The 16,451-nt window shown below is 38.5% G+C and overlaps 1 protein-coding gene across 2 annotated transcripts; it reads left to right on the top strand.

The window, feature by feature from the left end:
• Window positions 1-1,050: 1,050 nt before the first annotated feature.
• Window positions 1,051-16,290, top strand: akt2 (v-akt murine thymoma viral oncogene homolog 2). 2 transcript variants are annotated; one of them, XM_043264558.1, is made up of 14 exons: window positions 1,051-1,440; window positions 5,061-5,216; window positions 5,374-5,502; window positions 5,930-6,041; window positions 7,009-7,156; window positions 8,177-8,308; window positions 8,403-8,468; window positions 8,560-8,628; window positions 8,736-8,858; window positions 9,019-9,147; window positions 10,596-10,810; window positions 10,893-10,980; window positions 11,929-12,031; window positions 13,918-16,290. In XM_043264558.1, exons 2-14 carry the CDS (start codon window positions 5,171-5,173, stop codon window positions 13,995-13,997), a joined length of 1,440 nt encoding a protein of 479 aa, XP_043120493.1. In that variant the 5' UTR covers window positions 1,051-1,440; window positions 5,061-5,170; the 3' UTR covers window positions 13,998-16,290. The 2 variants fall into 2 exon arrangements, with proteins under 2 accessions (XP_043120493.1, XP_043120494.1); XM_043264559.1 differs by having other exon boundaries at window positions 5,055-5,216.
• The last annotated feature ends 161 nt before the right edge of the window (window positions 16,291-16,451 follow it).

Raw genomic sequence — 16,451 nt, 5'->3', positions numbered from 1 at the left:
GCACGCTTGCAGCACATGCATTGTCATCCACACACACTGGACGTAATAAAAACAGCCTTGTTATGAAATCCAGGAAACAATTCCTTTGACTATATAAATGTTTATTTAGCCGTGGCTGAGAGAAGAACAGCAGAAGGATAATGAGCTGTTGTTTCCTGTTATGAATGGACCCAAGCTGAGTTGTCAACAGCTACTACTATCTCACTCTGCTTTTAGTAGCCAACCCTGATAAACACATTTGATTTCAGAATAGAGGATTGGAATAACCTCAACAACAGAGTGAACCGAAGGCAATAACACTACGCAAATGTTACAGTTCTTCAGATAATATCTGTTCTTTACAAATAGTTTTCTTTGTCACGCATGTTTTTCACTTTCCACTGGCCCTGTCATATGGAAATAAACACGGTCATAAAAATGACCACAAACATGTATCGTTTTACAGTAATCATTCAGTACAAACCATCCGATTGCAATAAAGATGCTTTTACTGACCAGATTAATAAACAGGTTTTTAGACTAAACCTACTGTTATTACAAGATTTCAAAAACTGCATCATGGCTATTAAACAAAGTAAGTCATGTATTATAAACTTAATTGAAGTGTTGAAGGATTCAGAAATTAACATTAATCATTAATGTAAAACCCTGTCTGCTTTAAATGTTTGAATAGTCGAAAACATTAGAAATTTGGAGGAGTAATCAAAAAGTAACACGCACAATTAATTGGTACCCCAAATATTTTTCATTATTTTTAAGACTACTTATTAAAATAATCATGCTTACAGAGGAGTATACACACTTTCTCTTATATAGCTAGCCTTTAAAAAAAAACCAGATAACCAGCAGAGGGAGCTTATATACACAGAGTAAATGTATATGTTACTGTAATAAAATAGCAACCGACGAAACAATCCGGTCATTTATATTTCTATGGCAAAACCACGACCTCGCTATCGCCTCGTAACAAAGAGCGACGCTAAAAACGGACCTTTTCAAATCTCGGACGTTGCCCGTGACGTCGCGCCTAGCGTGCGCTGAGGTCATTTCCTGTTTGTGATCCCGTTGAGTCGCTAGACGGAGGCCTATCCGCGATACCACCACCACCACCGTAACATCGCTCACAGACCTACGGGACGGCCGCGGCGAGCTTTTCTAAAGCCTTAAACGCGTCAAATAAGCGCTGTGGGATGAGTTTGGGCGACCGGGTTCGAGTTTCGGGCCACTGAGGGCGGTTTGTGAGGATATTCGGGCGGTTGGGTGTTGTTATTTTTGGGGCAGCTGAGTGGTCATTGGCAGAGCTCAATACACAGCGGCTCTCGAGAGGAATAAACGCACATTTCACGCACCCGAACGCCCTCGTTTTACTCCACTTACATGGGCTTTTGAGGATTTTTACATTTCAGTTAACCAACACGTCGCGGGAGAATAAAAGTGGAGGTAAGGGGCTAAAGCGTGCATCGGTGATTGATGGCTAGCGTGATGTTTAGCCTAGCGCGAGTCTCTGTATTTAAATTGCACTTAAATGTTCTGTTTTGTCGCGCTTTTACGATACGTTCCCAGACATACCTGTTTGTTAATGTGTGTTTCTCAGGTGTGACGTAAAGATAAACCGCATCTCCCGTCGTAACGCATATTTGTCACTCCGTTCTTCTTTACAAAACATTTTATTAAACGCAAGCACGCTTATAGATTAATGCAAACCCAGTTGGCCCTTACGCCGATCTCTCCCGCGGGGTCCTTGCTTGCTGATCTATTGTAAGTGCATCATTGTGTCTTGACGTAGATCGCAGTCTATTAAGTTAAAAAAAGAACAGCTGAATTAGTGGAAACGAGAGTATGTGATCGATCAGGCCTTTTACACGCTGTACGGATGCATGATGGATGTGGATCTATAGGGTGAACTCACTGTACATGTTGTATGATCGATCAAACGGATGCCACTTTGCCTTTGGTTTTATTAATAGAGCTGCCATGCCGTTCCACGTGGGGTTCAACGCAATTACGTGGTTATGTTTAAAATACGGACGTTTCATTAAAGGTAAAGGTGGTCAGATGTTCGACAGAAAAGAAATAATGCATCTGTCAGGTTTGTGCGTGGGGCCTGAAGGTTATTGAGGTTGAGAGGGGTCAGGTTCAGGACATCTCAGTCTGGAATTATTCCACTCTGTACAGAAAGTGTGTAATCATTAGTTTGTTGAAATGGTCATGGCACTTGTTTGTCTTTCTGCTGTGGACTTTAATGTGTGTCTGTGTGTGTGTGTGTGTGTGCAAGAGAGCTGTTGTTGAAAAAGAGGAACAGGCAGACCACTGACCGACTGATACACGCACACGTACGCTGCATGCACATATGCTAGCAACAGAGATGGACAGTCGGTGTGTTTTTAATGCTAGTGCATGTGTTAAGCAGTTGTGTAATGAACTAGCAGGGGCGTCACAAGGTGGGGATTTTATTTTGCAGGGATAATCCACCGTTGTGCCCATGGTGATAGGACAACATGCCAGATCTGTGCCAGAGGCACCGCTTTGCCAGGAAACTCCTCTGGCACAGACCGATCGTGCACTCGAGTATCGTATACTCACTTGTGCCTTTTAAACTTGTATAGGCGCAACCTGTTCAATTCTCGGTAAGGAAAGGTGTGCTAATTTTTGTGTTAGAAAATGAGCAGAAAATCCAACAGGTTAATAATAACGAAAGGACCAGAGCCATATAGAGGTGCCAGGAAATTAAATCAAGTCAAAAGTGGGCTTTTTGTACTTGGGGCACTTTACCAAAAATAAACAACAACAAAAAAAACACTCTTTTTTTTTTTGTGTACAAAAAAGAAAGTTTCATCAAGCTGAAATGTTCTTCTCAGATGAACTTTAATAAAATGTTAGCTTAAGGTTTTTTTGTAGAATATATCTGGAACAAAAAAATTTTTTTTAACCACGATGCCAGTTTTTCTGCTTTTAAGCTGAAATGTCACATAATTTGGTAAGATTTATCCTTACATCAATTTACAATTGTTTGATTGTAATGTTATGGTCAATGACATCAGAGGGCAACATTTCAATGATTCAACTACTTTTGAAAACTGTTATTTGCCCTTATGTTGTTCCAAACCTGTACTTTCTTTCGTGTAACACACGCAAAGATATTTTGATGAAATGTTTAGCTGTTTTTTGGCCATGCAACGGCAGTGAAAAGGGGTGCGAAACAACACCGGATCTCACTGACTTCAATTATTAACAACAAGAAAGAAAAAAAACTGCACCTTGTGGGCATGGAATGAAGTGATGACACCAAATTTTTTCATCAAACCTATATTAATTTCATTTTTTATACTGCTGTTATATGTATAATGAATCGCCATGCCTAAGAAATTCCCAGAAATGCCTTGGCAACCGCCCAGAACATCAGCTGACGCATGTACAAACTATGCTCGCGTTTTCTTTAGGTGAATTAACATTCTGTCCCCCAGTTATCAAGCATTGTTTTTGCATTAGAAGCTTGTGCTTTCTAATGTCGCCTCTGAAAACAGCAGGTGTCTTGTCTTGTTCACCGTACAAAGTGGCACATTCACCTGTGGCTCAGACTGGCTTTACTGCAGTCTAATTGGCATCTCCATGGTGATAGAACAGCGCTCTCTCATTTCCCGTCAAAAACGGTTTAAAAACACTTCGCTGTAAAAGAGGCTCGTCCTTGTCTCCTGCTCATCAAGTGTGTTATTCTCCACATGTTGTGTATTACGTAGGCTATATGTATATTTCTAGAGTAAGGACAGGGAATGCAGGTTTTGTGGGGATTTATTTATTTTTTGGGGGATTTAACTTTTTGGCACACAATTTATCGAAGCACAGCGGACGAAATAAACATGTTTGCAGATTCAAATGAAGTTCCACAGGAACATGAAGAAGATTTGTATTTGTTCCTTTTTGTAACTGATGTCAATGTAATCATATGTAAATCAACGAAGGTAAATAAGTCGGGGGAAAAAAATACAGCATAAGCATAAATCACCATTGTCATAAGGGTAATAAATGTTATTATATTAAACGCATAATATAATTTAATCGCAGAAATTCTCATATTTTGATTTCAATATGTATACAATAAATTGTTAATCGAAGGAGGAGGCATTTTTAAAAGATAATGCAATAATGTATCCGTTTTATCTTTTTGGATTGGTTGTGCTTTCGCGACAGACATGAGATCAATATTTACATAGTTCACTTAAGGCGTTTTATAATAAAAGCTCTGCACGTAGATAACATCATCATAAAGATGTCCAAGACAAAAAAAAAATTAAGGTGGATTATCTGTCAGGCACCACTCAGATCGAGACCCCGATGCTTCCTCAGCACTTTTATCCCACATATAAAGATACTTGTTTGTGAATAATGACTCAGCACTTTAGATTCATTCATGCAGCGTATAATAGCACAGAAATTTTCCACAGCACATCTTGCACTCACCTCTTTGTCACGATCCGTTCATTCATCGCTTTGCTCCTTTCCCCAGTTAGAGCTCGATATCGGATCACGCACGGGATTCTGTTTTATTCAGTAAGATGATAACAAATGAATTTCAGCTGTCCCTCATCTGTTAAATGTGAAATTGAGGCTTATCTGTCGCGGAGTGCTGAATGCTGCGTTTATGTCAAGTTTACATTACAAACATTTCTAAACAGGTGGCATTCCTGCAGCTTTAGTCAGGTGACCGTTTGTGCAGAAATCTTTCAGCTGTTGAGTTCAGATGTCGGATGCAATAATGATGATAATAAATTCACGCGCGCAATGCTTTAATAAAGGATTCACGCACCGGACCGTGGCGTATCGTTTATTCACCATCTGTTCCAAAACTTTTATTTAAGTCCGTGGAACACTGCAAAGATATTATATAAAATGCTTTTTTTTTTTGCTATATATCGAAAGTGTATTGCTGGCATTGTTCTTGTTTTGTTCATAAACACTGTTTGATTAAAAATGAGCAACAGAAATGTAAAACTCCTTCGTCTGAGGTGCTTCCTGTGTTGTACTTTGTTGCGGTTAACCTTGGTTTATTTGCATGGTCCCAGGTGAGTCTGGCTCTGTGGTACTGAACGCCTGCCTGACCCGAGACTCGACGCTCCCCCTCCCCCAACCTCCCTGCCACCCTGCCCTACGCCCCACACACCCCTAACCCAGCATGAACGAGGTCAGCATCGTCAGAGAGGGCTGGCTCCACAAGAGAGGTGAGAATCGCTTACTCATTTTTTTGTAGCAGTCCACATTATATTTTTGGACAGTAAACACAGTTGTTGTCTTCCTTGTCTCTGCCTTTTTGGTTTTTCCCTGCTTTCTTCCTCCTGTCATCTACTTCCTTGTTTCTATTCTTCATTCTGTCTGCAGGTGAATACATTAAGACTTGGAGGCCCCGGTATTTCATCTTAAAGAGTGATGGCTCTTTCATTGGCTACAAGGAGAAGCCTGAGACATCAGACCACAATCAGCCCCCTCTCAATAACTTCTCCGTTGCAGGTCTGCCACTTTACTGTCTCTCTTCGCATACATCAGATTGTGTTTAGTATTCTACCATATGGATTCCCCTGAGGTAGTTTAGTTCTTGAGCTATGGATTATTTTGTTTCTTACCAATTATCATTTACAAAAAAGCAAGCAATGCATGATAAAGTAAATTTTACCAAATTTGAAATTAGACAACATAAACAGGGTTTTTTTTGTACATTGATTTATATCTGCCATCATTAAATGTTTCATTGTTTTAGCTCTTTTTAAAATTAAGTATTACCTTTCCCCTCAAAGGATCTGAATTTTTTTTTTTTTTTTTAAACCACTACACCCAGACATCAGCGTATTCATTCAAGAAGAATCAGCCAATTAAGAAAGCAAAAAGCCGTCTAATCAATATTAATTAGCATCAAAAAAACTTGTCATAACTTTCACAGAGTGTCAGCTGATGAAGACTGAACGACCTCGGCCAAACACTTTTGTCATCCGCTGCTTGCAGTGGACCACTGTTATTGAGCGGACCTTCCACGTGGACAGTAACGCTGAAAGGTGAGATGGAGGGCCCTACTGGAATCAGTGGCCTCGCTGAAATGAAAGTTCTGTCGTTTATTACGTTAATTGCAGAGATCTGTCTGACCCTCCATAGGCATCAACACGACTGAAATGTTCCCATGTCCAGAAACGCAGTAAATAAATCTGTAAAATAGTCCATGTTACACCAGTGTCTCAGCTTCAGTTTTGTGTCACTATAAGAATATATTTTTGAAAAACTAAAATAATGTTTCACTCAACTATTCACAACGCTTTCCTTTAAGCGTAAATGACACTGATTACATCAAATACATTCTTATGTAAGATATATCTTAAGATATTACTCAGGGAAGAAGAATGGTTAAGTAAATTATTTTTGTTTTTTGTGAAAAAAAAAAAAAAAAAGATTCTTGTAGCGTAGCAAAACTGAAGTTGAACTGTTTCACTGATGTATTTATTAACATTACGTTTCTGGACCTGGGAACATTTCAGTTGTGTTGCTGTCTATTGAGGAACAGATAGCTCTCCAATTTCATCAAAAATATCTTCATTTGTATTCCGAAGATGAACGAAGGTCTTACTGGTTTTGAACGACATGAGGGCGAGTAATTATTGACAGAATTTTAATTTTGGGGTGAACTAACCTTTTAAGAAGCTGTATTTACTGGAAAAGCAGATTTAATTGTATTAACCAGATTTTTGCCAACCAAAACAGGTTATTACTCATTGCCTGTTGCTTAAATTTGAATCGTAAGGAAGTTGAAAAACACTTTTGTGCAAACAGGAATTGTTTGGGTCATTATGTGAATTTAAAAAAAAAAGTCTAATTCGCCCAAAGGATCTCAACCATGTACATGTAATCAGTGTAAAAAACAAACAAACAAAAAAACCTATAGTTTACTATAGAGGAACTATAATTTGCTTTATATTTTTATGTTTTTCTTGGATTTAATAAATGAGTGTTATGATGATAATGTCAATCTAGAGAGGAGTGGATACGGGCAATACAGGCTGTGGCCAATGGGCTCAAGTCCCGGGAAGAGGAAGAGCCAATGGACATCAACTTTGGCTCTCCTGGAGACAACAGCCTGGAAGGAATGGAGGCTGCCATTGCAAAGTCCCGCACCAAAGTGGTAAGATTTCCATGTGTAGCTTGTTTGGGTGTTTGGATGTTTGGGTAACGTTCTTTAATTCTCTATGAGAAACTACCTCAGCTGTCCATCGTACCAAGGAACCATTTTCCTACACTGCTTTTAATTTCATGTCTCTTGTATCAACTTGCACTCTTGTCTTCTAATCTTTAGAAACTTACCCAAAAATAAACATTTTACTCACCCTCTGGCAATCCAAGAAGTAGATTAGTTTGTTTCTACATCTGAATGCATTTAGGTAAGTGTAGTGTTACATCACTTGCCAAATCAATGGATCCTCTGCAGTGAAAAAGTGCTGTTAGAATGAGAGCCCACACTGAATAAAAGCACACAATAATACACAGGTAAATTGAAATGAGGCTAGCCCGTCAGTGAACATTGTAAAGCAAAAAGCTGCATGTTTATAAGAAGGTATATTAAAGGAATTTTATCACCCTCAATAGTTCTAAACCCATATGAATTTCTTTGTTTTGCTGAACTCAAAGGAAGATATTTTGGTCGTAGACCAAATAGAAAAATAATATTGGAGACATTGGTGACCCAAACACCCTGGTTCTGGTAAAAAATAAAAATAATAAAAGAAGCCCATAATCGATAAGACTTTTTTTAAGTCCATCTCTTATTAGCATTCACGATTCAGACGAGACAACATTTTTCACAGGAGAAAGAAATATTACGGATATAGAATTTTAATCATGAGCAATGGTTCGAAATTGTTTTACAAACAAGTTTTTGCTCCAGAAGATATTGCTGTAATTTATGATAAATTACTCCAAATCTGTTCCGCTAAAGAGACAAATCCATCTGCACCTGGGATGCCCTAAGGATGAGGGAATTCACTTAGCAAAATTTTGAAGGAGGTCATCCAGAATAAACCAGTCAAAATAATTAACTTCAGAATTATATGAGACTCCTCCCAGTCACAATTGTTTTATTTTGAGATACTGACAGGCTGACTGTACTTTAGGTGACGTGAAAAATTGTACGTTTTTTATTCTTTAGACAATGAGTGACTTTGACTACTTAAAGCTGCTGGGTAAAGGCACTTTTGGAAAGGTGATTCTAGTGAGGGAAAAGGCTACTGGCATGTACTACGCCATGAAGATCCTACGCAAAGAGGTCATCATTGCTAAGGTGGGCAGCACACGAATCAAAACTCCAAAATGCTCCTGAATGATTTGTTTGAGAGTCACGACATGGTTATATGCATTTTTTTTTTCTATTTTAGGACGAGGTTGCACACACAATCACAGAAAGCAGAGTGTTGCAGAACACACGGCACCCCTTCCTTACGGTACGTCCATTTCCATCTGGGTTTTTTTATTATTGCACAATTATCTTAGTTCTAGATTTGTTAATCCGCATTGTTTTCAATCTTTCTACAGACACTAAAATATGCCTTCCAGACACGAGATCGATTGTGTTTTGTCATGGAGTACGCAAACGGAGGCGAGGTTTGTCACATCCTGTCGCTCCTTACGAAAACAAACTCGAAAAGCCTACACCATTCTGTCTCTCTTAAAAATCTGTTTTGTCTCCTTTTTTTTTTACGGGTTTCCAGCTGTTCTTTCACTTGTCTCGAGAGCGCGTGTTTACGGAGGATAGAGCTCGTTTCTATGGGGCTGAAATTGTTTCAGCGTTGGAATATCTGCACTCTAAAGATGTCGTCTACAGGGACCTAAAGGTTTTCTGTGTTCCCAATGCTTAATGTTCTGTGTTATCATTGCTTTTGAAAATTTTGTCATAGACCACAGACTTGAAGCCTGTGTTCCTTTTTTACCACAAACGGCAAAACGCTATTTCCTAATTCTCTTTCAATTGTGTTTCTCTCTCTCTCTCTGCAGCTGGAGAATCTAATGCTGGATAAAGATGGTCACATTAAAATCACAGACTTTGGCCTGTGTAAAGAGGGCATTACTAATGAGGCCACCATGAAGACGTTCTGTGGGACCCCAGAGTACCTTGCTCCCGAGGTGCTGCAACTCACTCCATCAACTTGTTTTTTCGGCCAATTTTTGGATCATGGTTTGATGGATTAAGTAGAAAAATGCTGTGAATCGGGCCCAGCTCTGGTTTTGCTAATTTTTTCGATTTATTGTAGTGGAATCGTTTTAAAGCGGGAAACCGTCTTATTGTTTGCGCGTTTTGAACCACACTGAAAGGAGAGCAGAAGCTAAAAAGCATCTTGCAGTGTTACACAATACGTGCCAGGAAGTACTAGATGAAGGTTTAAGAAAATATTTAGCTCTGAGGCATTTCAAGTGAGAAGTTAAAGGGTTATTATTGAATTTAGCATGAATTTGGTTTATTTTAAAATATTTAAACATTTAAGAAAGTCTTATAAAGCAGTATGCTGTAAAACAAAGTTACATTTTGTTACATTTGTATGTTAATTCAGTTATTGGAATATTTGGCAGGATACCAGGAACTTTGTTGTTCCAAAGAAGAAAAAAATGTAGTCATCGGGTTTAATCCAATCTAACATTTAAAGTTTTTAAATATACTTTTATATTGCAGTAATTTGTATTATTAATTCAGTCAAACAAGTGTATTTTAATTTGTTAAATGTCAAATTAAAATATTTTTAAATTCAGCATTACAGTTTAATTGAGATGTCCATTTCAACATTTATTCCACTTTAGGTTTATTAGAAAAATCACTTCAAATTTAATTGACCGCAAAAAATATACATAACCGTTATATTTACCTTTGCCCTTTTGAGATAACTATTTTTAATTTCTAAATTCTGAATGAAATACTGATAATTAACTAATGCTATAAAAGTAATTTCCTTTTTTTCCCCCTCCTTTTGATTAACAGACATCACAGCAGCTGGGTTGTTAGACTGCTATTTCTTTAAAAGCTGCTGCTGTACTGATCTGACATGCATCGTATTTTCTCTCAAACCTCCTTTTCTGACCCACTTCAGTTCTTAAAGTCTCCGGTAATGAGTTGAATCAGGTGTGTTAGATGAGGGAGACAGACTCAAATATACCACAGTTTTAAATGCAGCTTTAATTGTTGAACTTAATTTAACGTGTTAAAATTAAAAAAGAGTCGAATGTTAACATGCTAAGTTTAAAAGCACTAATAATAACATTTATAACAATAATTTGAAATTAGCTTTTACAGTTTGTATATGTAGTGGAGGGGTGGGCGATACACTGGTAGACACAACCGTATAAATTAGTAGTTCTAAAACTGTATTGCAATTTATATTATTACTGTGAAATAAAATGTCAAAGTAAAATGTTTACAAAAGCAGTTTCTTAATGCTTTTAAGTACTACCTGCTAGGGCTGCACAATTAATTGATTTTCTAAGCCTCGGATTAGCAATCGGAGTTGCAAACAATCATTTAATAAATTTTTTTTTATTGCCATCTCTAAATAGACTACTTAATTTTTAATTCTTGACTGCAGGTATTAGAAGACAACGATTATGGACGTGCAGTGGATTGGTGGGGTCTAGGAGTGGTCATGTATGAAATGATGTGTGGTCGGCTGCCGTTCTATAACCAGGACCATGAACGTCTGTTTGAGCTCATTTTAATGGAGGAGATTCGCTTCCCCAGAAACCTCTCGCCCGAGGCAAAGGCTTTGCTGGCTGGCCTGCTCAAGAAAGACCCCAAACAGAGGTAAGAGGAGTGTCTGTTTGTGCTTTTGTTATAAAAGTGGATATTGCGTACGTTTATTAACGTTTTTTTTGGTGTTATTAAGGCTTGGAGGAGGTCCTGAGGATGCCAAAGAAGTGATGACACACAAGTTCTTCAGTTCCATGAACTGGCAAGATGTCCTTCAAAAGAAGGTGAGAATTTAAAGCAGTGGGAACCGATTCATTGGATTGTCGCACAATGCTTGACCATTTTTGGTGATGCAATAAAAAACACAATAACATTAAAATGTTTTTTGCATTTCACTTGTGCGTATTTTTTTGCAGCTTCTCGTACATAACGTGGTGCAGTCATGAGGTGCTAGTTCAGATTTGTAAAAAAAAAAAAAGTTTAATCTGTAGATATGGCCTTGTTTAGGGATCTGTGCCTTTGTGCATGCGGAGACTCCTAAATAGGGATTGTGTTTTTCAGCAGTAGTGTGCACCCTTACCATTCAGAGGAAAAAAGGAAAAATCTGTAGATGGTAAAAACTCCATAAGTTATTTTATTTGTTCTTAAATTTGTCTTCTATTAGGATTTTTAGGTTTTTTAAGGTGTCTAATATTTTGATACTTAATTTCCATGATCTAAATATTTTAAGAATGAAATGTTTGTCAATTAGAAGTGTATCCTTTATAGCATTATTAATGCTGTTATATTATGATTATACATTCAGTGGCATAAAATGGTCTTAAAATTACAATAATATCGCTTATCGCGATTCATAGGCCAATATACCTAGCAGCAAAAAGTTTTTGTGACAGGCCTGGATGTAATCCTTACATAAATTATATCGCTTATATATAATCGCTTTGACAGATGTTGTCGAATCTTGTTTCCTGTTAAGTTTCAATATCATGTTATCGAGAGAGATTGCAGCCTGATCGAAAGACATTTTTCTCAAACCCAGCGCATATATATATATATATATATATATATATATATACACACATTTTTATTTATTTTATGTTATTAGACTTTTAACAGTAAACCGTATTTTATGCTGTTCTCTGCATGTGGTCAGCGAGGCATGTGTGAAAACCAAATGTTCTCTAGAGCTTTTTTCTCAGACTCACCTCTCACTCTCTTGTTGTTTTCTGCAGCTCATCCCACCCTTCAAGCCGCAAGTGACCTCAGAGACAGACACACGCTACTTTGACGACGAGTTCACTGCACAGACCATTACTGTCACGCCACCTGACCAATGTGAGTACCTCAGTTCTTCCTCCTTGCCTGCGTGCTTGTGACATGTCACGACTCCGCTTATCTGACAAAACATTAAACAAGTGGAAAAGGACAGCAAATATTTTAACCCTCACAAATGTTTCAGATAAGTCACACAGTATTGAGTCAAATAGGTGGTGTGATGCATGTGTCGAGCTCATCCATCCCCACTTATCGGCGGTTGAGTATATATTAAGTATTTGCATCTGTAACAATCACAAAGTTTTTTATATCTGCATTTTGATAAAAGTAGGCAGAGCTTGAAACAAAATCCTCTTAATGCTGTCACGTCTGTATCTTCTGATTAACACTGTAAGGGTTCCTATACAGTTTAAAAATATAGAAATGGTTTGACGTAACTTCCAGGAAATGCATGAAAAAAGACAACTACAATACTCATTGACTTCACACACTTGAATTCAAGGTGTGCATTTTCATTATGCAGAACTCTTTTTTTTGAGCTGTTACTTTAGGGGTTTGTGTAAAATATCGCGCTGATCCTCTGGCTCATCTGTTATCTAGCGAACAACAGACTGTGCTGCAACTTCGGCCAAATATTCGGGCAATTATTTGGAATTTGTTATTTGTTTTTGAAGCTATTATCCGTTCCTTTCCTTATAAGGTATTGAGCTTCCGACACCCCCCTAGTAGAAAAGTGAAGTATACATGGGCCTTAAAGGTGCACTAAAAGCAATTTTTGACCGCAGTTTCAGACCTAGTCACAAAACACACTTGTAGCCAATCAGCAATAAGGGGCATGCCTTTCAATGATAGGAAAAAAAGAACGCTTAATTTGAGTGCACAGACAGAGGTGCGTAGAGTACCCAAAAACTGGACTCAAGTAAAAGTACTTACAGAAATATTTACTCAAGTAAAAGTGGTAGTCTAAATGGTTACTTGAGTAAAAGTAAAAAAAAAAAAAAAAAACTGCACTACATGTGTACGTAGCACTGTAAAATCATTATATTAGAAACATTTCTGAAGGATCGTATGACTGAAAACTGTTTTTTTTTTTTTTTATATTTATTACAGGCTATATGTAGGCCTGTATGACCTCTGACATGGAGAAACTCCTCGTTGTATTTAATGTATAAGGTACATGTACGACAAACTGTAATATCACAGTGGTGTCGCGTAATCGAGCGCAGGTCAAACTGTAGACCTCACACACGGTGTTCATCTAAGATCTTCATAGCTAGCAAACAATAGCCTTTGCAGATTTGACTGTAGATTTAAAGCCGTTCCTTCAACACTCTTGATGTTCTTAAACTTTGTGTAACAACTCTGAACCGAATCAGACGGATGATGCTGCCTTGACTTCAGACGAATCAGCGTGTGCATCAGGGAACTGAACGAGCCATTAAAACTGATTTGCGAACCGGTTCACTGGTTTTCCAACCGGTTTGGAGGAACAAAACATTAAAAAGAAGAGAGCAGCTTTCCAGCAGGGATCAAAAATGCATTGTTGAGAGGAAAAAAACTTCAATATTGCATTCGATGATAGTTCGCTTTATTCATGCTTTCAGAAGTAATGATATAAGCAATATAAAAATTATAGTGGCATTCATTATAGACAGCATTTAGGATACTATTAAGACCAAATCTGCTTAAAGAGATGGATGGTTCACCCAAAAATGACAATTCCGTAAATAATTACTTGTAAGACCTTTGTTCATCTTCATAAAACAAGATATTTTTGAAGAAATCTGCAAGCTTTCTGACCCTGCAGGGGCAGCACCACAACTTCAAGGCCCAGAAAAGTAGCAAGGACGTGGTTAAAATGCTCCATGTTATTTTTGGGGTGAACTCTCCCTTTTAACAGGAATAAATGACTAAATGAGACTCTTTGGTTTTTCCGTTGTTTGCAGACGACAGTCTCGACGCAGAGGACCCAGATACACGCACACACTTCTCGCAGTTCTCCTACTCAGCCAGTGTGCGGGAGTGACTCCTCCCCTCCCCACTCTCTCACCCTTACCAGCAAACCGGACGCCCCTCACATTCACAAACGCAAACTCATACAAGGACACACGTGCACCAGCAACCCAAGCCTTTCCGAGGAGCAGGGTTCTAAGGCGAGAGTACGGCATCTGTGAACGATCCTAAACAGGTGGTACCCTCTGGTCAGATCGGCCTTTCATCCGGCCGGTCGTAGCCTGACACTACACACTGCTACACAATCCATCAACGAATCGCCGAATAAATCTCAAACCAATCAGGTACCATCGGGGGAGAAAAAAAAACACAGCACAGCACCAGCAGGTTTCAGGACACACACTCTCACACTCAAAACACTGGACTACGGGACTAAAGCCTCTTGTAAACACAAATATTGAACACACTCTAAATCATCTTGTGGGGATCAAGAGAAATGAATTTGGACTTATTTCCCACTGATTGTTACAGTTTTAAAGCCATATTTCTGCAATTGTACAAGTGCTCTTTCTGGAACTAGCTGTTACCAATAGTGTTTTTACAGCGGGAGGACCGACGATGGGGTAACGCAGAAAGGAGTAGTGCTGTTTCTCCGCCTGGGTAGCGTACCGAATGCTGTGCGTGTGCGTGCGTCGACGGATGCGTGCTCTCAGTCTACATCTCCAACCGTGTGTCTTTTTGTGTTTCCATTTTGTACATGGGCATAACATGTCAAGGAGTTGAACGGGGGTGGGATTGTTAGGGGTTTGGAGACTCACACACTATAGATGTGAAAATGTTTGTGCTTTAAAGGGAAGGGAAGAGAGAGAGAGAGAGAGAGAGAGAGGGGAAGACAGCTCTAGCGTGTTAACGGAGGCTGTGGTTTCCTCCACATCCAGGAACCTTGTAAGCGGCTTTCTGGAGAGGTTTTTCCAGTTTTCATCTGCAAGCCCCCAGAGGCTTGGCGTTTCCGAGGTTAGTGTATCATAAAAACTGTCCATCACGTTGTTTTCAGTCTCTCGAACGTTTCGCAGGCATCGATGTTAAGAATTTAGAGACAAGCGTACAGGCAACAACCGTAACAGAAAACAAGGATTTTAGGTGTCCTGTTATTTAACTGCGAGAGCTACTGCATCAGAACGATTGAACTGGTTGAAGTAGCAAACGGTGCGACACGTACCTGCGTGCTACGCCGTTGCGTTTGCAGCCTTGACACTTTTTTCATTTCTCCTTTTTTTTTTTTTTTTATTAGTGTAGTCTGAAAAAAAAAAATGGTTAGGATGTTTGAAAGAATATGTTCAACTTCATCTCCAGACAGAAGCTGTCAGAACGCACCGCTTAGATGTTTGAGGTGTTTTCTTCTTTTGCCTTTTTAAAGATGCTTCATGTGCAAGGAACATCAAACTATTCTGTTTTTGTTTTATTCCTTATTTTATTTGGATCATGTTTTTTTTTTCTTCATTCGCCCACTCCCTGAAATTAAATTGTCTTGATAAAATATATATATAAAAATATATATTACAATAGTAAAGTTTTTTTGTTTCTTTCTTTTGTCAGTTTTTTTTTTTCCATTCGTGTGAATGTGTGGTTCACTTGTGCGTGTGTGGGTGTGTAAGGTAGTCACAGTATATATTTGCAAGGGGGAACGAAAAGCTTCCTTTGTTGAGATACGACGAGCTTTCGTGTTTAAACATGATATATTACCATCCCTCCTCCGTAAACCTGCTCATACATAAAGGTCCTCACCGGTATGAGCAGCAGGGCCGAACTGATGCGCTTCTAAAGCGTGCATCTTCCCCGAAACTATAGGCATCTCGCTAGGTTTTGAAACGGCCCTTAATGCCTTGACTGAGAGAGACCGAAAGGTGGCGCCATTTGTCATTAAATAATAGCTCCGGACATGCCTAACACATGCGCACTCTAGTTCACACCATTAATGATGCTCAAATATAGTTTTTAAAAGAAACTTTTGGGTGGAGACACAAGGGCGAAGATCTAGAATTGCCTGCTGTAGTGCTTTCACCCATTTTTCTTGTGTATATACCTACCTGTAGGACAAATCAGCTTTGAAGTGAAATTATTTTGCAACTTAAACCATCGACTGTTCTGTTCTGAATGTGATGAACAATCTCGAATGTCATCATTGATGCTCGGTTTGCTTTTTTTTTTTTTTTTTTTTTTTTTAGTGCAGGGGATGCAAACTTTTGGGGGAAACTTGAAATATTTCAGCAAACTCTTTGTTTTTGTTTTGTTTTTTTTGCTACAGAGTGCTATGGGATATGCATTGCTATTAGGACATACATGCAAGTAAATTCTTTTACCAAAAACCGTATGATGTCTGCCTTCTTTACTAACCCAACAGTATGTCATATTAACAAAGCGGGTTTTGAGAGATTAAGTGTTCTTTAGCTAGGGCTTAAAGGCTAAAAGATGTTCACGGGTTTTGTCTGATCGAAGATATTCATACTTTAAACAATTATGAAAAAAT

Source organism: Puntigrus tetrazona, chromosome 18, assembly GCF_018831695.1.
Source record: "Puntigrus tetrazona isolate hp1 chromosome 18, ASM1883169v1, whole genome shotgun sequence".
NCBI classification, from domain to species: domain Eukaryota; kingdom Metazoa; phylum Chordata; class Actinopteri; order Cypriniformes; family Cyprinidae; genus Puntigrus; species Puntigrus tetrazona.
The sequence above is the reverse complement of the archived record's forward strand: the minus strand, read 5'-3'. Positions and strand labels throughout refer to the sequence as shown.